General features: G+C 53.6%; 8 protein-coding genes across 8 annotated transcripts; 5 read left to right on the forward strand and 3 right to left on the reverse strand.

Moving 5' to 3' along the window:
* The first annotated feature begins 181 nt into the window (after positions 1-181).
* SEPMUDRAFT_147126 (importin subunit beta-2) lies at positions 182-3,958 on the forward strand. Its single transcript, XM_016904099.1, has 3 exons — positions 182-416; positions 505-712; positions 768-3,958. The coding sequence occupies exons 2-3, from the start codon at positions 611-613 to the stop codon at positions 3,477-3,479; spliced, it is 2,814 nt and encodes a 937-aa protein (XP_016763302.1). The 5' UTR covers positions 182-416; positions 505-610; the 3' UTR covers positions 3,480-3,958.
* A 960-nt stretch (positions 3,959-4,918) lies between these two features.
* On the forward strand, positions 4,919-7,526 carry SEPMUDRAFT_147127 (SPRY-domain-containing protein). Its single transcript, XM_016904100.1, has 2 exons — positions 4,919-5,664; positions 5,724-7,526. Exons 1-2 carry the CDS (start codon positions 5,232-5,234, stop codon positions 6,890-6,892), a joined length of 1,602 nt encoding a protein of 533 aa, XP_016763303.1. The 5' UTR covers positions 4,919-5,231; the 3' UTR covers positions 6,893-7,526.
* A 168-nt stretch (positions 7,527-7,694) lies between these two features.
* Positions 7,695-9,439, forward strand: SEPMUDRAFT_130927 (uncharacterized protein; the record flags this gene model as incomplete). The annotated part of the gene is made up of 2 exons (XM_016902386.1): positions 7,695-8,095; positions 8,149-9,439. The coding sequence occupies 2 exons, from the start codon at positions 7,695-7,697 to the stop codon at positions 9,437-9,439; spliced, it is 1,692 nt and encodes a 563-aa protein (XP_016763304.1).
* Positions 9,440-9,889: 450 nt separating this feature from the next.
* On the reverse strand, positions 9,890-10,843 carry SEPMUDRAFT_114307 (GTP cyclohydrolase I; the record flags this gene model as incomplete). Its single annotated transcript, XM_016901087.1, has 2 exons — positions 9,890-10,219; positions 10,388-10,843. 2 exons carry the CDS (start codon positions 10,841-10,843, stop codon positions 9,890-9,892), a joined length of 786 nt encoding a protein of 261 aa, XP_016763305.1.
* Positions 10,844-11,100: 257 nt separating this feature from the next.
* SEPMUDRAFT_79608 (uncharacterized protein) lies at positions 11,101-15,126 on the forward strand. The gene has a single exon (XM_016910224.1). The coding sequence runs from the start codon at positions 11,492-11,494 to the stop codon at positions 14,960-14,962; it is 3,471 nt and encodes a 1,156-aa protein (XP_016763306.1). The 5' UTR covers positions 11,101-11,491; the 3' UTR covers positions 14,963-15,126.
* A 152-nt stretch (positions 15,127-15,278) lies between these two features.
* On the reverse strand, positions 15,279-18,383 carry SEPMUDRAFT_138932 (glycoside hydrolase family 92 protein; the record flags this gene model as incomplete). The annotated part of the gene is made up of 3 exons (XM_016902892.1): positions 15,279-17,552; positions 17,612-17,758; positions 18,300-18,383. 3 exons carry the CDS (start codon positions 18,381-18,383, stop codon positions 15,279-15,281), a joined length of 2,505 nt encoding a protein of 834 aa, XP_016763307.1.
* On the reverse strand, positions 18,307-19,931 carry SEPMUDRAFT_147128 (uncharacterized protein). Its single transcript, XM_016904101.1, has 3 exons — positions 19,648-19,931; positions 19,311-19,557; positions 18,307-19,250 (listed from the first exon to the last, which is right to left on the reverse strand). Exons 1-3 carry the CDS (start codon positions 19,708-19,710, stop codon positions 18,718-18,720), a joined length of 843 nt encoding a protein of 280 aa, XP_016763308.1. The 5' UTR covers positions 19,711-19,931; the 3' UTR covers positions 18,307-18,717.
* Positions 19,932-21,272: 1,341 nt separating this feature from the next.
* Positions 21,273-23,529, forward strand: SEPMUDRAFT_147129 (PRTase-like protein). The gene is made up of 4 exons (XM_016904102.1): positions 21,273-21,402; positions 21,462-21,513; positions 21,567-21,640; positions 21,705-23,529. Exons 3-4 carry the CDS (start codon positions 21,583-21,585, stop codon positions 23,201-23,203), a joined length of 1,557 nt encoding a protein of 518 aa, XP_016763309.1. The 5' UTR covers positions 21,273-21,402; positions 21,462-21,513; positions 21,567-21,582; the 3' UTR covers positions 23,204-23,529.
* The last annotated feature ends 1,876 nt before the right edge of the window (positions 23,530-25,405 follow it).

Raw genomic sequence — 25,405 nt, forward strand, 5'->3', positions numbered from 1 at the left:
CCGATGCGGAGAAGCCATGACATGAGACTGATGGAGTGAGGTGTGAAGTCAAGCCCCTCCTCCTTCTGTCCTCAGGCCTCAAGAATCAGGGTCCACCGAACTCTGCCTCCGAGGGCTCGCACTCGCTGAGCCTGTAGTGTCTACCTCCTAGTCCTTTCTCCTGTACGACAATTGCCAATAAGTTCTCTGTTGCTGTTGCTACTCCCTTACTCCTTACTTACCTCCTGTCGAAGGCGTCCGCTGCACGGTGCCGTAGTTTGCACCGACTCCGTGGGTACCGAGACGGTCACCAGCCCGGTAGAACTAGAATCTATCTACTGCACACGTCCTGCTCGGGCACACCACACAGAAATCAGCCACCACCACCACAGCTATGTCGCGACGATGAGCTGCACTCGAATCACCACGAAATCACTGTCAGTTGAACCGCAGCCTGTTCTCGGCGAAATGCACGTCTATCAGTAACAGGTACAGCTTTGCTGACCTCGTGCCTCGTCGCAACAGGCCACCTTCTTCCGCTTAACATTCTGCATCCGCCTCTGCACCTTTCACCCTCTCCACCTGGATTTTGCAGGCGAACACGACAGCACACCCACATATCACCTGTACCATGGCGTGGCAGCCACAGCAAGGGCCGCTCAACCAGCTGGCCCAGTGTCTCCGCGACTCCCTCAGCGGACATGACCTCCAGGCACAGAAGAACGCCGCACAAGTGCGTGAGAAAGAAATCAGCATGTCCTTGGGATCCTCAGCTGACTCCCGTTCAGATGCTCCAGCAGGCCAAAACATCGCCTGACATCAATAACTACTTGGTGTACCTCTGCATCACACCCACGGCGAACACTGGGCTGGATCAGGTGGGCTACCATGCAGCACGCAGCGCCGCAGCCATCTTACTCAAGAACAACGTCAAGTCTTCGTACAAGTCAATATCGGAAGCGAGCAAGACGTATATCAAAGCCAACGTGCTACAAGGGTTGCAAGACAGCAACACACAAATACGCAATTACATCGGCAACGTCATCACCGAGGTCGTGCGACAAGGCGGTATTCTGGGCTGGCCGCAGGTCCTGACAGAGCTGGTCACTATGGTAGCGAATCAGAATGGGGCTCAGGAGACACAAGATGGCGCCATGGGTGCGCTCTTCAAGATATGCGAGGACAACAGGAAAGCACTGGATAAGGAGTATCAGACACAGCGGCCACTTGCCTCCCTGCTGCCAGCGCTGCTGAAGTTCACGAGCAATGAAAACCACAAAGTGCGCACCAAAGCGCTAGCCGCGATCAACGTGTTTCTCGTCGAGCCTGTGGCCTTGACTGTGCGAGAGAACATCGACACGATACTCAAGGAAATTGTCAAGCTCTCCACAGACAGCAACGAAGATGTGCGACGGTTCGTATGCCGTGCCTTCGCACTTCTGGCGGACGCTTTGCCCCAAGTTCTCGTGCCGCACGTCGAAGGCGTGATTGAATATTCGTTGTCGCAGCAGCAAGACCGACGCAACCAGGAACTCGCCCTGGATGCTGCTGAGTTCTTCTTTGAGGCGAGCAGCAACCCTGTTCTACGGGACGCGCTGGGGCCGTACCTTCCGCGTGTTGTGCCGGTGCTGCTGAACTGCATGGTTTACAGTGAAGATGACCAATTGAGACTGGAAGGCGACGAAGAAGATGCCGACCTTGACGACGAGGAGAAAGACATCAAGCCGACATTCGCCAAGGACAAGGCTGGTCGCTCCGATGCAACCCACGGAGCCCAGCAAAATGGTCCCGCTAAGCCCGCTGTGAATGGGTTTGCTTACGAAGATGATGACGATCTCAGTGACGGCGAGCTGGACGAAGACGAAGACGACGATGTCGACCCGGAAGAAGAGTGGAATCTGCGAAAGTGCTCGGCGGCCTCGCTTGACAGCCTCGCCACGTACTTTCACGGCGCAGTGTTTCAAGAAGTTCTGCCATGGCTGGTAGAGAACTTCCAGCATGCGGACTGGCCTAATCGTGAGGCCGCTGTCCTCGCCCTGGGAGCAATCGGACCAGGCTGCATGGACAACATTACCCCACATCTACCAGAGTTGATCCCCCTGATGCTGCAACTTCTCAACGACCAGCAGCCCGTTGTACGACAGATCACATGCTGGTCACTCAGCCGATACTCGTTATGGGCAGCACATGATCCGAATGCGGCAAAGGATAAATACTTTGAGAAGATGATGATTGGCCTCCTCGAGAAGATGCTCGACCATAACAAGAGAGTGCAGCAATCTGCTGCATCCGCGTTCGCGGTCCTCGAAGAGAAGGCAAATGCTGCTTTGGCGCCCTACTGCAATGACATCCTGCAGCAATTCGTCAAGTGCTTCGGCAAGTACAAGGACAAGAACATGTACATTCTCTACGACTGCGTGCAGACGCTTGCCGAGCATGCTTCGCCGAATCTTGCGCAGCCTGAGAATGTGAATCTGCTCATGCCGGCACTCATCCACCGATGGCAGCACGTGCAAGATCAGTCGAGAGAAATGTTCCCATTGCTCGAGTGTCTGTCATTTGTTGCCACTGCGCTCGGGCCACAATTTGCGCCATTTGCGGAGCCCCTGTTCAACCGCTGCATCAAGCTGATTCAGCAGAACCTTGAGGATGGCGCCAGTGCCGAGCAGGCTTTCATGGATCTGCCCGACAAGGACTTCCTGGTGACCAGTTTGGATCTTCTCAGTTCTATCATTCAAGCTCTAGACGAGCAACAAAGTGCTAGGCTGGCAGGCGGCGCTCATCCGAACATGTTTCACATGCTGGCCTACTGCATGAGAGATTCGAGTAACGATGTCCGACAATCGGCATACGCGCTGCTCGGTGACTGTGCCATTTACATCTTTCCGCAGCTTCAGCAGTACCTTTCTGACGTATTGATGATACTGATTGAGCAACTTTCGTTGCACGACGTTCAGAACGATCCCGAATCGACTTTCCGAGTCATCAACAACGCTTGCTGGTCTTGCGGAGAGATTTCGATGCGACAGGGGAAGGGCATGGAACCTTTCGTTGACAAGCTTCTCGAAAAGCTGGCTTTGATCATTTTCAGCGACGAGGTTCCGGAGTCGCTCAACGAGAATGCTGCCATTGCGCTTGGTCGTCTGGGCATTGGGTGCCACGGGCAGCTTGCTCCGCACCTCCAAAACTTCGCATCGCCGTTCCTCAAGTACATGCGGAAAGTGGACTGGACTGACGAGAAAGGGCACGCGTACAAGGGGTTCGTGAACGTCGTGCTGGACAATCCGGCCGCGCTCGAGCAGTGTCTCCTGGAGTTTTTGGGAGAAATGGCCGGCGCTCCCAACGTGTGGCTGGAAAGCATGCAGGCCGATGGCCCCCGGGCTGGGTTCGAGCAGGTTCTTGCCAAATACAAGCAGATGATTGGCGCTGGATTCGACGACTATCTCCACAATCTGCCGCCAGCACAGGAGTCGAGTCTTCGCCAATTGTACAACTTCTAGGAGAGGTCGTTAGGCATGGTGACGACGGCTACTCCACTCGCTCGCGCCCCATGGCCTGCGATATCTACGACATGACACTTTTGCCAGGCGTTATTTGCTTATGATACCACTATAAATAGCGAGAGGGGTTTCCAGCGTTTTGCAACATTTCACGGCGTAGCATCTGTTCGCGTTAGGCGGCAGGGCGAAAAGGATCTCATGGTGGGCGTTTTCCGCAAGCATCGTCACGCACAAGTAGCAGCGTGGAAAGGGCCATGAGCGAATGGACAATGCAAGGTACATGCAGATGAGGGGGGGGATGGGGGATGGGGGGACTATTTACACAAGATGATGGGATGAGGCAAAGCAAGTGTGACGAGGAAGATAAGGTACATGTAGCTGCTTACATGCGACGATGATGAGAAACGCTGGTGTGTGGAAAGTGGCAGTGTCGTTGGTGAGGAGGACTTTTGATCTGGTGGCGCGAGAGCAGATGGAGGGAGCCGCGGGCGCTGCGAGAAGCGCTGCGAAGCATATGTAGATATATATCAGTACCTCCGTAGAGTAGGTAAGGTAGCTTCCATGTGTGGCTGTGCAGTGGCAAAGGGTACTGTCATGCTTGTGTTCACGTTTCATGTACAGTAGTGTAGAGGGGACCATATTGAAAAGCATTTTGTTGTTGATGATGATGTTGTTGTTGTGTTGTTACACCGCAGTAGTAGGCAGTTGATCTGCGACGGGAGGCATCCATGGACCATGGCATGGGCCCCGGGGCATGGATGGCATGCTTCCCCTCATGGCTTTCGTGGCGTCCAGCTCTAGAACGACATGTATGTACTACCTGACCTCCTAGGAGCTACTTTTCCGGTGGTATCGGTGGTCGGAGATACATGTAGTGGGTAGGTATGTAGGGAAGGGGATATTCCAGTCCGTAGCGCCAGTTCCCGATGTGGTACCATCGAATTCGGCACTACTGGAATGATGAGATGGTGAAAGGGAGCGAGTCTTTGTTCCGACCAGCGCATGTCGCTCACGAAGGTATCAGGTCAGGTCAGGTCAGGTCAGGTCAGGTAGGGAGAGCATGCATGCGGTGATTTCGGGTGCATGAACGACAGACATTATACAACACATGTCGAACTAAGGTACTTCTGCCCACATCCATGCAGAGAGCCTGAGACGAGAGCCACCCGGACGTCCACGACAACGGTCCCGCGCTGTTCCACGCCTTTAGACTTCTGGCGCTGTCCATTGCATCAGCCATCAGCCTCACCCACCACACAGAGACACTTCACCGCACCACACACCACCACACACCCACACCCCCCACCACCACCTCCTCCTACTCTTCCCCAACCACCACCACCACCACTACCACCACCACCACCATCTTCACCATCACCATCACGACGACCACGCTGCATATTCACCACCACCACCACCACAAACACCCATCCGCCTCCCCACGACTGCAGCGAACTTCGAGCCTGAGGCACATACCGGCCTGTGATCGTGGATGACCGCCTCCGTGTGTGGTCCCGCCTGATCAACAATATCAGCAGCAGTACCTGTAGGTATCATCATCATCAATCTCACGAGACTTGGCGTACATCACCACCGAGGACTACCGACTACGATCCGCGACCACTCCACGCCGCCTTCCTCCTACCTTCTTCCGTCAGCACATGGCCATAGCGCGATAGCGACGCTGCCAATTGCTACATCACCACTTGCGCCCATCGTCACTACACTGTCTGCGCACACATACATTTGCCCATGGCGCAGGCCGCGCTCGGGTACGATGAGTTGCCTTCTACCACCTCGGCGACGTCTCTCACAGCAGCAACTATGCCCGGAATTGCTCCCAGCGCTGTCGAACTGGAGACCAACCGACAACCATGGCAGACTCATCATGGCAAAGGATGGATACAGTGGCACACTTCACAACAAAATGTCCAAGCACTTGGCCTAGGCAGCACGGGTAAGGGTATACTGATAGGTATGCTGTCTGCCTTTGGCTCTGCTGCTCTGGTGGGACTCATTATTGCCATTGTCTACTTCTTCCGATATACAAATCAAGGACGAATATTATTGGATCGCATATCGAGGCCAGGGGAGTTTGATGATGAGCAGACTTTCCTGAGGGAGGAGGAGGACGCGCTGGCGGAGATGGATGATTTGCAGAGGGCCGAGTACTTCAGAGCGAAAGGTAAGCTGGATGATATCTGCAGCAGTGGTTTCGGCAGCACTGACCACGGATGAGTACAGCATTTGTACAGCACAATCCGCCCGAGTCCGTACAGACCGACATCTCGTTGTCGCAATTCCTGGCGATACAAGAAAAGGGCGTCTCGGCATGGGAGTTCGAGCCGGAGTTGGAGATTGCGAATTGCTTCGTAGAGGCCAGGACGGAGATTGAGTTCTTCGACTCGGAGTGTAGCGTGCAGAGCAATCTTCCTATTCCGAAACAGAACGAGGTATACTACTGGGAAGCCAAGCTCTACGATAAACCCGAGCCGACCATGGTTAGTATCGGCCTGACGACGAAGCCATATCCTTTGTTCCGCCTGCCCGGGCTGCACAAGTACTCGATTGCATATCTGTCAACGGGCCAGCGGAAATTCAATCAGCCATTCACATCCACGAACTATGGACCTGCATATGTGCAAGGAGATGTTGTAGGAGTGGGATATCGGCCAAGAACTGGGACAATATTCTTCACAAGAAATGGCAAGAAGCTGGAAGACGTTTGTCACGGCATGAAGCTTCATAACTTCTTCCCCACCGTCGGAGCCAATGGACCTGCCAACATACACGTCAACTTTGGGCAAATGGGATTCGTGTTCATCGAAGCGAACGTGAAGAAGTGGGGCCTCGCACCCATGACTGGCAGTCTTGCACCACCACCACCATATGGCAGCGAAGCCGGCAGTATCCTTCTCGAAGGTGGGCGAGAAGGCATCAGAGAAGGTATGAGTTGGGCGCCTGGCCACGGAAGGACACACAGTGGCGCGATACGACTGCAGGGCCGGCCAACTCGGAGTCCGGGACCGGAGCGTTCTCCCACCGACATTTCTCTCGCACAGCTGAATATCATGGACATGCAGGATGAAGTGAATGAAGAGGATTATGATACTGGAGAAGGAACGAGCGATATGGCTGGTAGCCATATACATGTGAATCCCGGACTGCCCTTGGAACCTGCGGACCATCCCCCGCCGGATTATGAAAGTCCGCACGAAGAGGACGGCGACGATGATGAGGATCGGGACGATGACTCTGATAGTACAGCCAGACCGAGAGCTAGCACGACTGCCTCTGAGTATGATGAGCAGAGTCGATTGCTGCATAACAACAGCCCGCCTATACCTACTTATGAGGCGGCCGTGAGGGATCTCGATACTGGGAGAGGTCGAAGGTCTGCGAGGAGAAGCTAACGACCCAAACTATGAGCGAGAGTGCACACGAAGACGACAACGAGAATGAGCATGAAGTTTTCCCCTAGGGAGTATATGATTATCGGCGTTATCTTGGGGGCCGATGATGTCGTATGACAGGCAAAGTGGGTGGACGGAAAGGAAAGAGTGAGCATATGGGCGGATTGCATCAGTACAGCCAGCGTAGTAAGCAATCAATCAGGAAACATTTAGGCGATGCAGGGAATGAACAAAGTCGGCAATTGGGCTGAAGATGGATACCCCGAGGCAGGCAGGTATGGAGTTTGGAGAGAGAACGAAATTTCTGGGGCATCTCACACCTACCTTGCCTCTACCATTCACTCCGTCACGCGCTTGTCACTGTACCGGGATGAAGGTGATTTTTTGATGAAGAATATGACATGAAATACAATGGCCTTCCTTACTCAGGGGCAGTTCTGATGACTATTGTTTTTGGGCCACGGACAGAGCGGGCGACAATGGCATTGCATATGACATGCCTTTTCTAAAGCCACTCTCGAGGTCACGGTGAAGAAGAAGAAGAAGAAGAAGAAGAAGATGCTGATGTTGGCGATAGTGGCGGTCTTGCAATAGGTGGGTGGAGACGCATCGCCCGTCGCTGTACGCGACTGGCTGCATGCTGGAAACGCGCGACTTGCTCTCCTCTTGTTTTTCTTCTTTAAACACAAAACCAAAACAACACCGCACTCCACCAAATCCTCATCCTTCTCTCGAGCTTGCCTCGCCCCTTCAGCACAACATTAACACTGCATCAGTTACTTCTCTCGTCTGCTTTGACGTGATGGCGCAGAACAACAACAACAACCCCGTCTTGGATGTGCTCGGCCGCCGCCTGGCGGACGTCGACCTGCATGACGGCTACGAAGACGATGATGATAGTGATGGTGGCGCGCTCATCGGACCGAGTGACGATGGTGATAGTGATGGTGGCGCGTTCATCGATCCGCACGATGATTATGAAGATGATGATGGAGGCGCCGGCCGCGCGCCCATCGACCTGGACGGCACCTGTGATTCGAGCTCCGCCGCAGCAGTAGCAGCTGCACCATCAGGATCGAAACACTCGCGCCCCAACACCAGCGTCACCTACGCCGTCAAGCAATCGAGATCCGGCATTGGCAAGGTCATCATCAGCTCAGACACTGCTAGTAGTGTCGGCACCAGCTCTGGCAGTGATAACGGGTACATGCGCGCGTCAACCGCAGAGCCGTTATTGATCTTACTGACTCAGACAGGTCTCTGGCATTGTCTGCTGCCGACTCGCATGAGCCACCTCCCCCACTCGTGCCTTCGGACGTGCCCTCGAGGCTCAACATCACATTCAGTCCGATACTGCAGCCTCCGACCTACGGACTTATCATCAGAACTCTTGGAGTTGGACCCGGAGCGGGTTTCGTCAATGTCACCTTTGTAAACTGCACCTTCGACCGCTTCTCGCCCACCATCTTCGAGAACTGCTGGTTGAGTAATGTCACGTTCTCGCATTGCGATTTCCGTGCTTCACAATTTGAGAATGTCGTTATTGATGGAGCGCGTTTCAACGGTTGCACATTCGAGTGCTTTTGGAAAAACTACAAGCTTGAGGAGGAGCTAGTGGCCAGTCATCTGCTGTACCAAGGTATCCATGTCAACGACGTCGTACCGCACGCGATTGTGGTACAGGATAGGGAGCGGAAGATGGCCGAGGTCGATAAGTGGATCGATCACGAAGATCCTGGCCGGAGTGAAAGTGGCTTTGGAGTCATCGAGGGACCTCTCCGACACAAGCGCATCAACACAGTGGAACGTGGCTGGGAAGCATCGAGCATCCCGCTCGGCGTCAAAGGCTTGTCGTTTAACAACACACCTCGGGCAGGGCTCGTTGTGAAGATCAGGAGCGGTGGCCGATACGATGGTATTCAATTCAACAACTGCACGTTCAAAAACACGACATTCGACAATTGTTACCTGGTCGATGTTGTCTTCGAGGGCTGCAACTTCGAGAATGCCAGCTTCGTCGAAGTAGTCCTCAAGGACCGAGTCTACAACAACGTTGGCTTCGACGGATGCAATTGGAAATGGCAAGTGCTTTCCAAACCGGTTACTGTCTCCAACCGGACATACAGACAGCGTCTCGAAACAGGCCTGCACATTCCACAGGCCATAGTCGACCACATTGCGGTCCAAGCCCAAGACGAGAAGAGACATGCAGAGCTTCGCCAAGCTGTCCTCGATGGCGCGCGTCCACTAGTACCACCACCACACCTCCAGCAGAAGCAGCAGAAGCAGCAGCAACAAACCACCGCTCCTCTCGTCGTCGCCAAGCGACAAGTCATCCCTCCTCACGTCGCCGCACGCAATGCGCGAGCCGCGCAAAAGATCCTTCGCAAAGATTTCACCGTCCTGACTGCCGAAGAGGTCCAACGGGAGAAATTGGCGCCGGGAGAGCGTCTTGTGACGGAGACGACGCCGGGCGCGTTTGTGCAAAACCCGAATGAAGTTTCGAAAGGGACGAAATTTGTTCAGATTGCTTTTCCGAGTCGGTGAAGAAAAAAAAAACAAAAAAAAAACAAAAAAAAAAGAAGAGAAAATGACGTCCTTGTCGGTCGTCTTTTTCTCTTCTTTGTCTTCTTTCTCTACGTATTCGACGTCGTCTGCGCCGTTGGCGCTAGATTCTGTCCGTCAGGGCGGTTTGGGGCCCTTGCAGGAAGGAAGGGAGGAAAAAAAGAAGGAGGGAGAGTCTCCATTGTCTCCGTAGCAGTATATTAGATGAGTGTATGCTTTTTTTTTCATAACCTGTGCAAACGGCGTAGTGAGCCTCTTTTCCCTCGGAGAGAAGTTCGTGATTTAAGTTGAAATCTATTGGGCATTTTTGCTTGCCACTATGAAAAGAAAAGGGGGGAATTACTCCTTTTTCGATATAAAAAGCCCCTAGATTGAGGAAGTTTGAGGAAAAACATCCAAGTCTTATCTCTCTTTCCCTCTTACTACCTGACCTTACTTCCCCAACCCCACCCCCCTCCAAAACTCCCCTCGCAATTCCGCCCTACCAATACCACCCCCCAACTGCTCCTGCTGAAAACACCCCAACGCAAAACTCGTAACCGTCCTCGACCCCGACTTCTCCACACCGCGCATTTCCATACACAAATGCGAAGACTCCATGACGACCATCACGCCCCGAGGAAGGATATGATCCATAATCGCGTGCGCGATTTGACGGGTCAAACGCTCTTGAATTTGTAGGCGACGGGCGAACATTTCGGCGATGCGAGGGAGTTTGGAGAGGCCGATGAGGGTCTTGTGCGGGAGGTAGGCGATGTGGATCTGTTGTTTGAGAGAAAAAGGAGGGAGATGAGAAAAGGAGGGGGTTGTTTTTTTTCTTCTCAGGGGGGAAAGGGAGAGAATGAGAAAGGAGGGAGGAGGGGGGATGTGATTATTATTATGTTTAGACCAAGTGTAAGGTAAAGGGAGGTAAACGTCAAGGTACTTTACCTTTCCCATAAACGGCACAAGATGATGTTCACACAGACTGTAAATTTCAATATCCTTCACAATGACCATTTCACTAGCATGTCCCTCGTGAGAGAAGAGTGCGCCGTTCAGGACGGTGGTGATGTCGGACTGGTAGCCCTCGGTCAAGAACAAGAGTGCCTTTGCGTATCGCAAGGGGGTGGCCTGGAGGCCCTCGCGGTCGGGGTCCTCCCCGATGCACTCCAGCAGTGTTCTCACCGCTCCTCGCATTTTTTCGAGCCGTTGCTCGGTCTGTTCGGACTTCTCGTTCATGCGGCTTTGGGTGATGATGCTGCTTTGGGGACCTGTCTCATCATGATCGTGAAGGATCACAGGTGTGGTGGCTGCGGCATCTTCCATGGGCAGTACCTGATGCGGAGAGACTTTGCACTCGTGGGCGGATTCAGTGCTGATGGAGGGATAGCTGACAGTGGCCATTCTTGGCAAGTGGGCCCGGATGTCTGGTATTTGTACGGTTGTATGAGGCTATACTCCAGTAGTCGCGCGAAAGAGGCAAATGAAAGGTGATAAAAAGGGGTAAGTGCAATGACAATTTGCTGCGCAATGTCGGACAGGTTTATATAAGTCATCTACGTCCTGTTGAATGCGACAGCGGAGGCCTCCGTTGTTTGTTTGGTTGCATGGGTCTCTTGTCAGCGAGTGAATGCTTCAAGTTGAGATAAATTCTGCGAAAGCATCGGCTGGCTTCGTGAGGCTTGCTACATGCTGCGGTTGTCTTTCACAATAAGGAAATGGTCGGTACGCAAGTCGGATGCTGTTGATAGTATCGCGTTTGTGCGTCGTGAGAGTCTGCAGTTGCCGTGCTTGCGTGCTTTGCGCCATTTTCTTGAGAAACCAAGGAATGCGCAAAACATGTTAGCGGCGAGTTAGAATTGTCCTCAGCAAACACCTCCTTTGTGACGGAAGCCAAATCTTCGATCTACACTCTCGCGTCAAAAGCCAACTCTCCATCCTGCACTCTCGCACAAAAACCCAACTCTTCACTCCGCACTCTGGTGTCCATTAGCAACCTCCACTAACCTTGTAGTGTCACTGAACCAGAATACACACGGAACCACAGCTGATATGGCGACCCTCAATGAGCTCGAAAAGCTCCTCCGGGAAAGGGCCACAGCAATGGCGCCATCCACGACACAGCTGGACGACTCACAGTACGAGGCTGGTTTCAAGATCCTCTCACAGGGATCAGGGCGTATGACTTACGAAGACTTCATCGTTCCTCAGCTCTCTCGGCTGCTGAAGCCTCTATGCGAGTCACATGGTCGTATCTCGGTGCTCGAGGTCGGACCAGGCCCAGAGAGCGTGTTAGGTTGGCTGTCTGAGGAGTTAAGACAGAAGATTAAGAGATACGTTGCATTTGAGCCGAACGAGCAGTTTGCCGCTAGGCTCGAGGAAGGGTTCTGCCCAGAAGGCGGAGAACGCTCACTGCCATCCCTGGAAAGCGCTGCAATTGTTCGCCGAATGCCATTCACTCTAGAGAGCGGCGGCGCGACTGGTTATGACGAGAAGTTTGACGTCGTCTTGTTCTGTCACAGCATGTATGGCATGAAGCCAAAGCGCGCATTCATCGAACGAGCGCTGAATTTGCTAGTTGGTGGACAAGATGGCGGAATAGTGGTGGTTTTCCATCGTGAGGGGAGCCTCTCTCTCGATGGCTTGGTCTGCTATCGAACGGCTTCTTTTCCTACGGGAATCATTCGAGTGGAGGATGACGATGAGAGACTAGACTGCCTTGCGCAATTCATTGTGGGATTCTCCTTGAAGGATACGGATGCGAAGGAGGCTGTGCAATTGGAGTGGCGCAAGGTATGCCGCACCGTAGGCCGTCGTGAGCAAGACCAGCCAGGCCATCTCTCCTTCAATGCGCCAACTATCATGGTGGCCTTGACCCGACACGCGACTACGTTGCCGGAGCTGATGGCACAGGTGTCATTAGTGAGCGGAGACAACATGATTAAAAATCGGCATGCTCGCCTTCACCAGCCTGCCTGCATCATCAGGCCACAGACCGTTCAAGACATCCAAAAGTGCGTGCGTTGGGCTCTGGATCGCGCATTCAATATGACCATCGTCGGTGGGGGGCACAGCGGCCATTGTCTGCAGCCAAATGTCGTCGCGATCGACATGGGCACCTTCGATCAGGTGGACATCTTCGCCGAGGCGCACGACACCCTAGCCGTCGTAGGGGCCGGTTGCAAGACCGGAGATGTCATCCGCAAGACAATGGCGGCGGGATTCACAATTCCTCTAGGATCTCGCCCAAGCGTAGGCGCGGGACTATGGCTGCAAGGTGGGATCGGGCACCTGAGTCGGCGTCACGGGCTGGCATGCGACGCTGTTGTCGGTGCCGTTTTGGTTAGCGTCGCCTCTGGTCAGGTCTTCTACGTCGGTCGTGTCCCGAGCCCATATCGACCGCCAGATGCAGTGCGCCCAGCAAACGACAGCGAGTTGTTATGGGGGCTGAAAGGGGCCGGAACCAACTTTGGCATTGTGGTCAGCGTGATTTTTGACGTGTTCAAGGCTCGAACTTATTCCATCTACAATTGGGTCGTCCCACTGGATGATCCAAGGGAGGTACGACACAAGCTCGGCCGATTTGACTACCTCGCCAAGTTTACGCCGGACGTTTCTACAGACGGGTATCTGTATTGGGACACGGGGAAGCTGCATCTCGGTATCACGATGTGCGCACATTCCAACGTGCCCATCGATGGACTCACGCGGGCCATGCATGAAAACTTCGGCCCAGCACAGAGTTCTCAGACGGTAGACGGCGTCGGCTTGTTTGAGACAGAGATGTACATGTCTGGAATGCACGGTGGACACGGCGGCGGCAAGACGTCTGCGTTCAAGCGGTGTGTCTTCCTGAAGGCTACCGGCGGCATCGACATCGCTGACGCGTTGCTCGCAGCCCTGGAGACCCGTCCTTCTCCTCGTTGCTATCTCCATCTGTTGCACGGCAGCGGCGGCGGAGTGGGCGGCGTGGCGAGCGAGGCGACAGCATTCGGATGTCGGGACTGGGAGTTCGCGTGCGTGGTGACGGGAGTTTGGGATCGCCAGCACGACGGAAGTGCCATTGCTCGAGCGGCGGAGCGGTGGGTGTACGATGTGGTAGAGCGATGCTTGACTTCGACCTCGTGCACGGGAGTCTACGGCGCGGACCTGGGGCCGGATCCACGTGATGCGCACTTGGCATTGCGCGCATTCGGGCCGAACCTCCCGCGGCTTGCTCGGCTCAAACAGATATACGATCCACACAACGTCTTGGCATACGCCTGTCCACTCCCCACCGCCGCCTGTCCGCTCTCCACCACCTCTCCGCTCCCTACCACCTCTCCGCTCCCCACCGCCGCTCCGCCCACCCGCCTTATTGTCCTGGTCACCGGCCACAGCGGCGCCGGCAAGGACTATTGCGCTCTCCGGTGGGCTTCCTCTCTCCGCGACCAGCACAACATCACAGCGCAGGTGGCCCGCATCAGCGATGGTACTAAACAAGAGTATGCCGCCGCGACGGGTGCCAGTCTGCCGCGTCTGCTGGAGGATCGTGCCTATAAGGAGCACCACCGACCAGCGTTGACTGCCTTCTACGCCGACCAACTGCGTCGACACCCTCATCTGCCTGAACTTTTGTTCAGTCGCATGCTCCACGATGCTGGGGATGTGGACGTGCTGTTTGTGACTGGTATGCGAGATGAGGCGCCAGTCGCATCTTATGCCCACGTAGATTCAGACCGCAGGTTTCTCGAGGTCAAGGTGACTGCGTCTAAAGAGACGCGAATGGCTCGTCGAGGGTATCCGGGCGGGGACGATAACTGTTGCAAGGACCTCCTAGACTGCAGTGACCGTAACAACTGTCCGAGTCTGGTCTTCGAGAATGAAAATACCGCAGACGCGGACAGTGTCGAAACCTTCGCCGGTACCTACATCATTCCCTTTGTTCAACCAGAGGGTTCCCTGCAGCAACTCAAGGACTTGGTGCGCTCCGTCCCTAACTTCCCACACTGGGGCATCGATTTTCGCGATGTGCTCGGCCTCAGTCAACACAAAACCAGCTTGGATTTGTGCACATCTCTATTTGAGACCCACTTCGCAGATGACTGGAGCACAGTCGACACGATTGCTTCTTGCGAGACGAGCGGCTTCGTGTTTGCGACGGCGCTGGCCTTGCGGGTCGGAGCATCATTGGCACTGATCCGTGAAGCCGGCAAAGTCCCTCCACCCAGAATTTCTGTGTCCAAGTCTCTTTCGCACATATCCGCCTTGGGGGTTCGCCATACTACAGGAGAGAAGGCCATCGCGATCGGCCGCGGCGTGATCCGTACGGGCGCGTCCGTGGTCGTGGTGGATGACGTCCTGGCGACGGGGAAGACGCTATGTGCCGTGCTGCAGCTTCTCGCCGAAGCAAGAATCAGTGCTGATAAGATCACAGTTATGGTTGTGGCCGAATTCCCTTATCACCGTGGTCGAGAACTGCTGCGCCAGCATGGTTTTGGCGGTATCCCCGTCCAAAGTCTTCTGGTCTTTGGCGGTTCTTGAACACGTTTCGGGAATCTGCCGCCTTCTCGCCAGGAGTCGACGCCAATCGGGATCATCTGTAGGTGTTGTTGGATTGCATCTCGGTATCAGATCCCTCCATAGAGTCAAGGTATCGTGGAAGCAAATATGTTGTAGTATGTAAAAAGTACAAAAACAAAATATCTCGAGCAGAATCACCTCAAGATGGAAGTGCCCTCCTTTCGTGCTGATTTCAAGTTGTTGCTGTAAGACCCTTGTATCAACATCATGACATCTCAATACATATAGCATACATACCTCATATACCTCAAATACATGTCCATCCTAGGTATGCAACTTACCAACTCCCCCACTCCTGCGGCGTATCGGCCATTTCAAATTCAATCCTCCTCGCACCGACAATCTGACCATGTTTCAAAACCGCCTTCTCCACAACCTTCCCATCGACTTTCAACCCTTTGACAAAAGGTTTCGTCGGAGCCCCAGGAGCAGAAATGATTACCGTATGTTCCTCCTCCTCCTCATCATCCTCACTATTTCTTCCTTCCTTCCCCAGCCGATCCACGCCCCTCGGCCAACGAATCCTCACCTCGTCAAAAAACGGACTTCCAACAACATATTCCTCACTCGCAGGATTCACAGGATAAAAGCCCAAAGCCGAAAAAATAAACCACGCACTCATTTGTCCCAAATCCTCATTTCCGGATAATCCCGCCGACGTAGAATTATAATTTTGCTGTGCAATTTCGCGGACGAGAGATTGTGTGGCGTGGGGATAACCAATGGTCGCGTAGAGATACGGGGCGTGGTGAGAAGGTTCGTTGGAGTGGTCGTTGTGGCCTGACTGGAAGTAAGTGTCGAGTTTGGCTTTCATGTTGAGGCGGCCGCCGAAGAGCTTTGCGAGGCCGAGGGGGTCGTGCATGACGGAGAAGGTGTAGATCCAGTGGTCGCCTTCGGTCCAGCCGTGTGAGGGACTGGCCCAGGAGCCGTTGTCGTTTTTGGCTTGCATGAATCCGGTGGCAGGGTTGTAGATGTTTTGGTAGTTTAGACTTCGTTGGTGGAGTTTTTGGGCGGTGTGGTGGTCCCCGGCATAGGTTGCTACGATGGCGGCTGCGTGGTCGTCGAATGCGTAATCGAGAGTGCGAGATGCGCTTTCTGCCCAGCGATCATTGGCTACGTAGCCTTTGGTCATGTATGTGGTGAGACCGGCTCGGACTTCGTCTGGCGTGTGGCCTTCTCGGTCGTAGTAGAGCAGTGAGGTGTCGTTGATCGGAGGCTCAAAGGCATTTTTCTTAACGGCGGACCACGCTTGTTGGATGTCGAAGTCGTTGAAACCGCGAACCAAAGCATTGGCTATGACTGCGTCAACGTGCGTGCCAATCATGATGTTGGTTTCGACAATGTTGGCCCACATTGGGAGACGCCCGGCCCATTCGTAGATTTGGATCAACGAGCGTATCATGGAGTTAACTCGCTCGGGAGCGAACATTGTCAGGAGACTGTGCTCGCCTCTGAATGTGTCCCAGATCGACCACGATTGGTAGTACGAATCGTGAGAAGAATGTACACTGTCCGTGTAGCCACTGTAGAATGTGCGCAAGCCGCTTGTAGAACTTTTCTCGGAAAAGTCTTGTGGGTATTGCAGCGCATGGAATAAGCTCGTGTACCAGATTGTTCTTTGATCGTGCTCGCCATCGGTCGCATTGAATCCCTTGATGGTGACTCTGCCTAGCTTCTCCAGCCAGGCTTGCTTCAGGTTGTCCACGGCCTGGGTAAAAGACAGGGAGGATGGCGCCTCGCTTTCCAAGTTGAATCGTGCTTGTTCGATGCTCACAAAAGACACCGCAGTGCGAATTTCAACCGTCTTGTGGTCCTGGCTGAATTGAACATATGCTCCGAGATGATCTGTCCTTCCATGAACACGACCGGACTTGTCTTGGTCTCCCTCATGAATACCAAACGCATGGAAAGGCGCCGAGAAGCGAGACACAAAGTAGCCGCTGAAGTTGGCAGCAGGTGATGGGCCAAGTGCATAGTCTTGACGTTGCGGGTTTCGCCCATAGACTTCCCGAAGTTCAGGGTCGATTCTGATTTCGCCAGTCCAGTTCTGTCGTGTAGCTTGTATGAAGACATATGGCAGTGACCCTCCCATCTCAGCGTCTTTAAAGTCGACAAGCATCCGGCCTACATGCTCAGTGGCAGTTATGGCCACCTTAATCGTTCCATCGCCTTGCACCTTGTCATCTGACCTTGCTTCCACAGATTTCGTCTTTCCATCCACGTTCCTGACCCGTCCCTCCACTCCCTCTCTGACGTCTTCCGGCACAGGTTGCTCCCCTCCCGGCACAGGACTGTAAATACTCTCCGTGAGATTGTGCCCCATTTCCACAGTAGCCGCATCCATGACAACCTCATAAACATAAGGCGTACTAGTCTCATCCACTTTAGAAAATCTATGCCCGCGTTTCGTGAATAACGCTTCGACTTTTCCGACTCCAGGGCTGAGAAGGACTTGACCGCTTTCTCCCATCCAAATGGCAGGTTGGTGAGTTGCTTGGAAACCGTGAATGTGGGTGTCCATGTCGTTATAGGGACATTGAGAGATGAAGTTCTGCATTTCGATCCAATCAGCCACTATAAACACGAGCTTCCAGCAGGCAGAATGCACACCTCTCTCGTCACAGCCGTCCATCTTGTCATCCCAAAAGGCATGCCAACACTCGGAATCATCCCCCCGTTACCATTAGGCGTGACTCCGTATGTTCCAATCTTGGGATTGACATATTTGAGGACACCAGCATTCCTATGATAGCCGGACTTCCCCGTTTCTCCTTCTACTTCCTCATGATTCACTGCGATCGGGAAACCTGCCTCCTCTCTAGTCCAAGCGACAAACCAAGTATGAATGTAGACAAGCGATAGCACAATGGTAGTAATAACAGTCAAAGACAGAAACTTTTGAAACGAAGCGCTGGACAGCATCATGATTATCGTTGATTGAGGTGAGCTTTCTTCTTTTCCCCTTCTTTCGTTAACATCCGTTGGCCTTGCTGGGTACAGTCCACTCCAGGAGAGCCATGATCATTTCCGAGTAGAAACTGAGCAATTGAGAGATGTTGATACTTGTATGCTATGTGCAAGCTTGGAAAGGAGTGTCGATAGCTCGATGGCGTTGTTGTTTCGTAGAAGCATGTGTTGATCGAGATCCATAGAGGTAGCTGGAGGTGGAGAAGACAACTCGGGTTGCTCGCAACGGCCCGAGCTGCCTCAACTTTGGAGCCTGGTTAGCCTGGAAGAGAGGAGGCTGGACGACTACGACTGCCCCTCGCGACTTTGGCAACGAAGGGCTATCCCTTACTACATGTAGTACATGACCCCTATCCTTTCCAATCTTGAGCACGATAGTAGAGAGAGGTGAAGTGGTTGATAGACTCCATGTCATTTTGATTAGGTAACTATCAAATCCGCTCCATCGCTACCAGGTAGCATGAATACTACCAAGTAAAGCCCAATTACATAGATATGCTGCCCTCGAGACGCATTTCTTGCTCGACTCCAAGCTACAGTAGCAGTTGCGACTCTGACCACCGCACGGCTACTGTGCCGCCGCTTCATCTCCATGTCTCAACTTCCCCATGTATGTTTCTTCGCTGCCTCGATATCTATCGCCTTGTTGGAGCCCATCGTTTGCGCTCAAAGTTCATCTCGATTTTGTGTTCGACTCGGCCGTTGAAGCGTGACTCGTCTCTTATCATGTCTCCGTGTGCGCAGAAGACTTACTGGGCCTTTTTGGGAGCGGCAGCACCACCCTGCACGTAGCGGTTGATGTCAGTCTGGTCGTGAACAGTCTTGAGAAGACCCTTGGCAGTCTCCCAAGCCTGACGGGCAGCTGGTGGAACGTCCTGGCGCTGGGTAAGAGCGTCACCGCGTGCGCCCAGCTGCTTGATCATGCCCTGCACGAAGGTGCTTTGGCTGATGCGTGCGCGGAGGAAGATGGTGTATAGAACGAGGATGACCCAGCTGCCCTTGACGAAGATGATGGCTGAGCCGAGAATGCGGAACCAGAGGGCAAGTTCGAGACCGGCAACGATGGACATGCTGGCGTCATAATAGTTCTTAACAAAAGCGCCAATGGAGTCTGCGAGGCCGGAAGTTGCGGGCTTTTGACCAGCGGCAGCTGGTGGCTGTGGCTGAAGAGTGGGGAGGAGGATGCCGCGGGTGTAGGTCAGGACGTGGAAGATGCTGTAGATGGCATATGGGAGCAGGGCAAGTGGGTACTGCTTGGAGAAGAGCCAGAGGAGGGACATGGCTAGGCGAGTGTTAGCTTGAGCACTGCGTATCGCATACATACAGGCAGGTGTCTGCTCACCCAAGTATTGCACATTCTCGTCACCAGCGAGGGCCAATGGGCTGCTGGGCTGTTTGCCGCTCTTGACGCGGGCTTTGTAGCCCTTGAACACCACAATGCCGTACGTGGCAGCTGCAGCGATGAAGGCAGTGCGGTAGCTGAACTGCGCCCATTTGCTGTAGTAGTTGAAGAAGATGTAGCTGAGCGAGTAGCGGATGGTGGTAAGGAGGAGCGTGACGTGGCCGACGAACCAGGCGAACTGGAGAGTCTGCGCTGTGTCAGCATGTCCATCTGGTGCTGTCCGTTATATCTTGCCCTCTGTGCGAGCCACGAGGCATATCTGTGGGCTGCGTCTTACCTGGGCAAGATTGAGCAGTCGCTCCTGAAGAGGCTGGCTCGCAGTTGCGGCTGGCGGAGCCATGGTGCTTTGCTCTGCTGAAGAGCTGCCTGGGGAGGATGCGGCGGGGCGTGTGGACTGTCGGGCGGCGGAGATGTGCGCGTGTGCGGTGTGCGAGTGAGGTGTGTGTATAAGGGGGACAAGGTAAGTGAGACGGTGAGGGTGAGAGTGAGGACGAGGGTGAGCTGTCTCTGGGGAGAGCAATTGTGTGAGACAAGGATGTGGTGAGGCTTGTTGTTGGCAAGGTGTTACTTAGAACTACCACGGATCGCACTGGTGGGCTGATAGCGAGCTCTTAAAAGTCTGGGCGCACACGCACTCACGCAGCAGATCAGGGCGGAAAGCAAACCAACGTCATTGCTATCCTGCCATGCATTAAATGTATTTTTTTTAGGGGCAGCCACAGCCACCGCAGTAGGAGTTCCGTCGTCATCTTCCACTTTAATCCACGTACATTTATACCTATAGGTACCGGCTACAGTATACTACACGTACATGTTGTACATCTATACAGCAAAATCCTGCTTCACGTTCACGGACTGCCCTCCGAGCATTCAGAGTACGTGTAGCTGGGATGCCTAGTGCTGCCCACTCATTACGGGAGTGGTCTACTTCTAACGACCAGGCATACCAACTTCGACTCGCTCCAGCTGGACCCGATCATACCTTACCTGTATAGCCTCACTAACATTGTTGCTAATCAGAATATGGACTTGGTCAACTGAGATCGCCCTCCGCTGCCAAGGAACACGAGGGCCAGACTCGTGCTTGTATCGGTCATTCTTTGTATGCCCTAGCTTAATGTGCAGGCTATCCGGCTATGTAGGTAGCACTCTGAAGAGTACCTTAGTACATGTAGTGTTCAGCTTTGTAGCATGTTCAGCATAATCGCTACCTACCTGATGCTTCAACCATCAGACATGTCAGCAGCGTATCAATCAGGTAGCGTACCGATGTACCTTATGTATTCATGTGAGATGCTCGGGTACGCTCCACGTGCTTGTCGGAGTGGACAGCGTTCTATTGCATTGATTGCTTCACACTGGTGCTAGGAGCCTGGGTGTCCTGGTCAAAAGGGAGCCGTTAAGCTGACTGTGATGAAGCAACGTTCGTGCAGTCCAAGTGTGCTACCTCCGTAGTCCGTACCTCGTAGATACATGTAGCATAGCAGTACCGTCCGTCAACCTACCTATAGGTACCTCCGTACTTTTATCGGACTCGGGGACGAATAGCAGCACTACGACATCATCACCGTGGGCTGTCGGTATCCGAGGTACTTTCATGTGGTGGGGTGGGTCTTCATGGGGCAAATGTGCACGCGAGCAGGGGGCGGCTCGAGGATAAACTTCTTTCTCATTGCTTGGCCGTCATTTTTGTGTACAGGCTTTGGACAGCTTCAGACTTTGCTCTTCTCACTCACCATGACCACAACAGCGTCCTCGGACCACCCCTCACTACCTGTGATGCCTCCCTGGAGGTCATCTTGCGACCACCTCTAGCACTCCGGTAACCAACACCACCACCACCGCCACCACCTCCTCCTTCACCACTACCACCCTCAATATCACCGTCCACCCGCCATCATGCGCGGCGCCTGCATCTTCTCGGGCACCTCACACCCAATCTTGGTCGACGCCATCTGCGAGCGACTCGGCAGCAAGCCCGCCAATGTGGACTTGAAGAAGTTTGCCAATGGCGAGACTTCCGTCGAGATCAGTAGGCATCGTCGCATCACAACTCGACGCCATGCCACAGCCTATTGACTCTCGCAACAGAGACTTCGGTCCGCGATCAAGACGTCTTCATCGTGCAATCTGGGAGCAATGCGTATGACTTGTACCCATCATGAACGCTGTGCTGGCTGCCGCTGACTGGCACAGAATCAACGATAATGTCATGGAGATGCTCATCATGATTAGCGCCTGCAAAGGCGGTTCTGCGCGTTCCATCACCGGTAACCATTGCTACCTCCTACTGTCCTGACCGATGATCGTCACACTGACACGGCGCGCCTTCAGCGGTCATGCCCTACTTCCCGTACTCGCGCCAGTCGAAGAAGAAGTCACACCGCGGCGCCATCGTGGCACGCATGCTCGCAAACTGCATGAAGGTTGCCGGCGTGGATCATGTCATCACAATTGATCTCCACGCAACTCAAATGCAGGGCTTTTTCAAGTGTCCCATTGACAATCTCTTCGCCGAGCCCCTCCTGAGCAAGTGGATTCGCATGCACATTCCAGTCTGGGAGGACGCCGTCGTGGTGAGCAAGAATCCTGGCGGCACCAAGAGAGTGACGAGCCTCGCAGATCGAATGGGTCTCAGCTTTGGTATCGTTACCACCGACCGGAGAAAGAGAACACACATGTCGGCGAGCATGTACAACTCCGTCATATATGACTTTGGCACCGATGGCGCGGATGGTCCAAACGCCCTCAAGAAGGCGGCAGAAGAGCTGAGGCTCGAGTCAGAGCGGAAAGAGGCTGCTGAACAGAAAGATGGACCCAAGGAGCGCGACTGGGCATCATCACGGGCACCACACAGTCCTCCGACGGCCCGCGCTGGCGGCAACAGCATCAGACAGCCTCTCCGACCAGGCCCGCAGACACAGCGTTCATCAACATCAGCCGGAGCTTCGTCTGCAGGACGAGCACGAGGTCTGACCAATGGTGAACCCAGCCCACTCGCGAATTCGCACAGACCGGACACTGCAGACGAGGAGCAGAAGACCCGGCAGCACCAACAGTCAGGGGCGACTCAGGCTGGCGACGAAGCCGAGCCGTCGCTGCGACCTTCCCGCACATTCAACTCGCTGGAGCCTCTGCGCCTGGACGATGATGGGTACGAAGAGCCCGAGGGCGACGAGGACGAGGATGATCATGCTCAGGACGTTATCACCGGCCGACTGATTCATGGCCACATTGTCGACGACGACGTGCCATCTCCCAGTGCCTCGCATTATTCTGAGCATCGGACTCACCGCTCTTCCAGCGAGGATGAGAACGTCCCTGACCACATGCTGCAATCGTACATGTCGACCGCTTCCTCTCGCTGGCAGGCCGGACATGGCGACGATGGAGGTGGTGGTCTGGGTGGCACTGGCGATGCGACACATTCCGACGAAGAGGAAGAGGAGGCGCTCACGAACCCCGAAATCGAGACTCGCGTCACTCTCGTCGGCAGCGTGCAAAATAAGCCGGTCATCATCGTTGACGATATGATTGACAAGGCCGGTTCGTGGATCGCAGCGGCCGAGACCGTGGTCAAGCGTGGCGGCGCCAGCAGCGTCTACTGCATGGCCACTCACGGTCTCTTTGGTGGCGATTGCCTTGAGCAGCTCGAAGAGTGCCACGAGATCAAGGCCATTGTGGTCACTAATGCGTTTCCGATTCCAGAGCAGAAGCGCAAGATGTCGAAGAAACTGGTGGTGCTGGACGTCAGCGCACTCTTGGCCGAGGCCATTCGACGCAACCATCACGGTGAGAGCATCAGCCAGCTCTACCACCTCATGAATGAGTAGTAAGGACGGCCCGGACGACCCCGAAACGGGAGTATACAAACGAGTAATGCATGCATATACGGAATGGCGTACTGGAACGGAAAGCATTAGACTTCACACAAAGCACCGGATGTGCTCCCTCTAATCGAGGTGTGAAGGGAGGAGAGGCGGCTACTTCATCTGCTTGGAGCCCACGAAGCGCGAGCTCACCTGATTGATTGCCTGGAATGACAAGCCTTTTGAGAGGGTTTGTTTGTACAGTGCTTTCTACAGGCAGTCGTGAAAATGGTAACTTTACGAGACAATAACAGACCACAAAGAAGAATTTGAAATTCTTCAGACTAATTCCCCTTGCACTTACCCTTTCTAGCGCCGGTGAAGTTGGCTGACCTGTGCCCTTTCTTTTCCCCAAAGAATATCACATTTGATCTGCTGGAGTCAAGAGTATAGTGGTGCTTGTTTACCAAGCAGCAGATGATGAGATCCCCCACCCACCCAGCGATGCAGATGTCTTTAAGCAACTGCCCGAACTTTCTCCTCATTTTCATGAGATCGTTTGGAACGGAGCGCTGGTATATCAAAAAAGCACTTCTTTTACGGAAGGTCGAGAGCGGAAGTTGTGTGCGTCGATGCCTTTACTGGTGTCGTTCGTGCCTATGTGAGGCGTGCTTCCTTTTTTTACATCACGTTTTGTGCGTGTATGTGTGGAAGTGGGTCCTGGACTGCACTCTCGAACATATCTACCTACCTCTTTTGGACAGATGAAGCCTCATGTAGGTAAAAGTCCTGTATGCGAAAGAGGAGGAGAAAAGTCCACCGTTCATGAGTAATGATACCTTGACATGGTCGCATCGCAGTAGGAGAGATGGATGTGTGCATGCGGTGAGGTGTACTCCGATACCACCTTACCTAACCTCACTCGCTTCCACTGCGGGGGTGAGTTGACCTGACCTTCCCATTTCTTTCTGTCTTTCCTGATTATCGGGAGCAAACAAGCGAGCGAACGGCTAGGTAGGTAGTCAAACCCCACTCCAGTCACTCAACTAGTTTCTACTTTAATACAAATACTGCAGCCTGAATGAGCCTGTCTGTCGACAGAAGTCGACCACGTGCACTCTCCCCGTCTCCGACCTCTTCTGAGTGAAGCAACTTCTCCGAAAACACAATCACAAAGCAAAGAATATGAACCTTGCGAATAACTAGGTAGGTATGGACGAATGCGGTAAACTTTCCGTTGTTTGTTGGGGGAAGTTTGCATATGTAGGTACCTGTGTCTTCGGCAAGGTAATGTAAGGTAAGGTAGGTAGGTAGTGAAGCTGTATGCTTATTTCGCGAGCTGTATAAACCTACAGCTACAGGTACTATACCTAGCAGTGCAGTGCAGTGCAGGCAGGCAGGCATTGCTCTTTTTTATTCTCATTTTCCACGAATCAATCGATCTCAATGAGCCCCCGCCAGAGAGTACATGTAGTGAGTGAGGTGTTTTTGTTGGAATGTATAGGAAATGGAAAGTCGGCTCCACGATGCTACGCTACCTGCTACCGTTATCTGTTCTCGGCTAGGAGGCCGCCTACAAACGAGGAGGGAGATACAACAGGTGGTTGGTTTTAGGGCTTCTCTTCGTTTACCTGACCTCGTCCATTCGCATGTTTTATACTTCCGAGCTCTGTCATAACGCGAATACTAGGTACCTAACTATGTAAGGTATACTATGCCCCCTCTCCAAGCAGCCAAGAAATCTCCAACACGTACGCACAGCGGGCTTTTCTTTTGGTGTCGGTAGCTACATGTATCAATTCATCATCCGTAGTGGCGGAGCTTTGCCCTTGTGACCTTGCTAAAAACAACCCCAAGAGACTACCTGTACCTACCAGGCTACCTACCACTTTGCTTCCGGTGCCAAGAATGTATTGGTCTAGGGTACCTACCTCTCCACCTCTGGTACCTCCTCCTCCTCCTCCTCCTTCAAAGATCGGTAGGTAGCTTTTAACCGGCATATCCGCCCGAGAAACTCTCTCTCTGTGTGTATGTCTCGCTCTATCTCGCTAATCGCTACAGCTGGCCGGGGGCCTGCCTTGCGAAAGGGGAACATGTCGAGTTGGGGATAGTAGGTATACTAGTGCGGTACGAATTGGTCCGAGACTAACAAAAAAATCAATGCCGGGCAGTAAGACTAGGTCGGTATTCTTACATTACCGCCTGCCTGATAGAAGGTTAGTTAAG

Source organism: Sphaerulina musiva (genome assembly GCF_000320565.1).
Source record: "Sphaerulina musiva SO2202 unplaced genomic scaffold SEPMUscaffold_2, whole genome shotgun sequence".
NCBI lineage: Eukaryota > Fungi > Ascomycota > Dothideomycetes > Mycosphaerellales > Mycosphaerellaceae > Sphaerulina > Sphaerulina musiva.

Excerpts from the sequence above, each read along its gene's own strand:
- SEPMUDRAFT_147128 (XM_016904101.1), bottom strand. The coding sequence starts at position 19,710 with ATGGCTCCGCCAGCCGCAACTGCGAGCCAGCCTCTTCAGGAGCGACTG. Across the intron at positions 19,558-19,647 it reads GACTGCTCAATCTTGCCCAG|ACTCTCCAGTTCGCCTGGTT; the intron begins GTAAGACGCAGC and ends GACACAGCGCAG. Across the intron at positions 19,251-19,310 it reads CGAGAATGTGCAATACTTGG|CCATGTCCCTCCTCTGGCTC; the intron begins GTGAGCAGACAC and ends ACACTCGCCTAG.
- SEPMUDRAFT_147127 (XM_016904100.1), top strand. The coding sequence starts at position 5,232 with ATGGCGCAGGCCGCGCTCGGGTACGATGAGTTGCCTTCTACCACCTCG. Across the intron at positions 5,665-5,723 it reads CGAGTACTTCAGAGCGAAAG|CATTTGTACAGCACAATCCG; the intron begins GTAAGCTGGATG and ends GGATGAGTACAG.
- SEPMUDRAFT_147129 (XM_016904102.1), top strand. The coding sequence starts at position 21,583 with ATGGAGATGCTCATCATGATTAGCGCCTGCAAAGGCGGTTCTGCGCGT. Across the intron at positions 21,641-21,704 it reads TTCTGCGCGTTCCATCACCG|CGGTCATGCCCTACTTCCCG; the intron begins GTAACCATTGCT and ends GCGCGCCTTCAG.
- SEPMUDRAFT_79608 (XM_016910224.1), top strand. The coding sequence starts at position 11,492 with ATGGCGACCCTCAATGAGCTCGAAAAGCTCCTCCGGGAAAGGGCCACA.
- SEPMUDRAFT_147126 (XM_016904099.1), top strand. The coding sequence starts at position 611 with ATGGCGTGGCAGCCACAGCAAGGGCCGCTCAACCAGCTGGCCCAGTGT. Across the intron at positions 713-767 it reads CACAGAAGAACGCCGCACAA|ATGCTCCAGCAGGCCAAAAC; the intron begins GTGCGTGAGAAA and ends ACTCCCGTTCAG.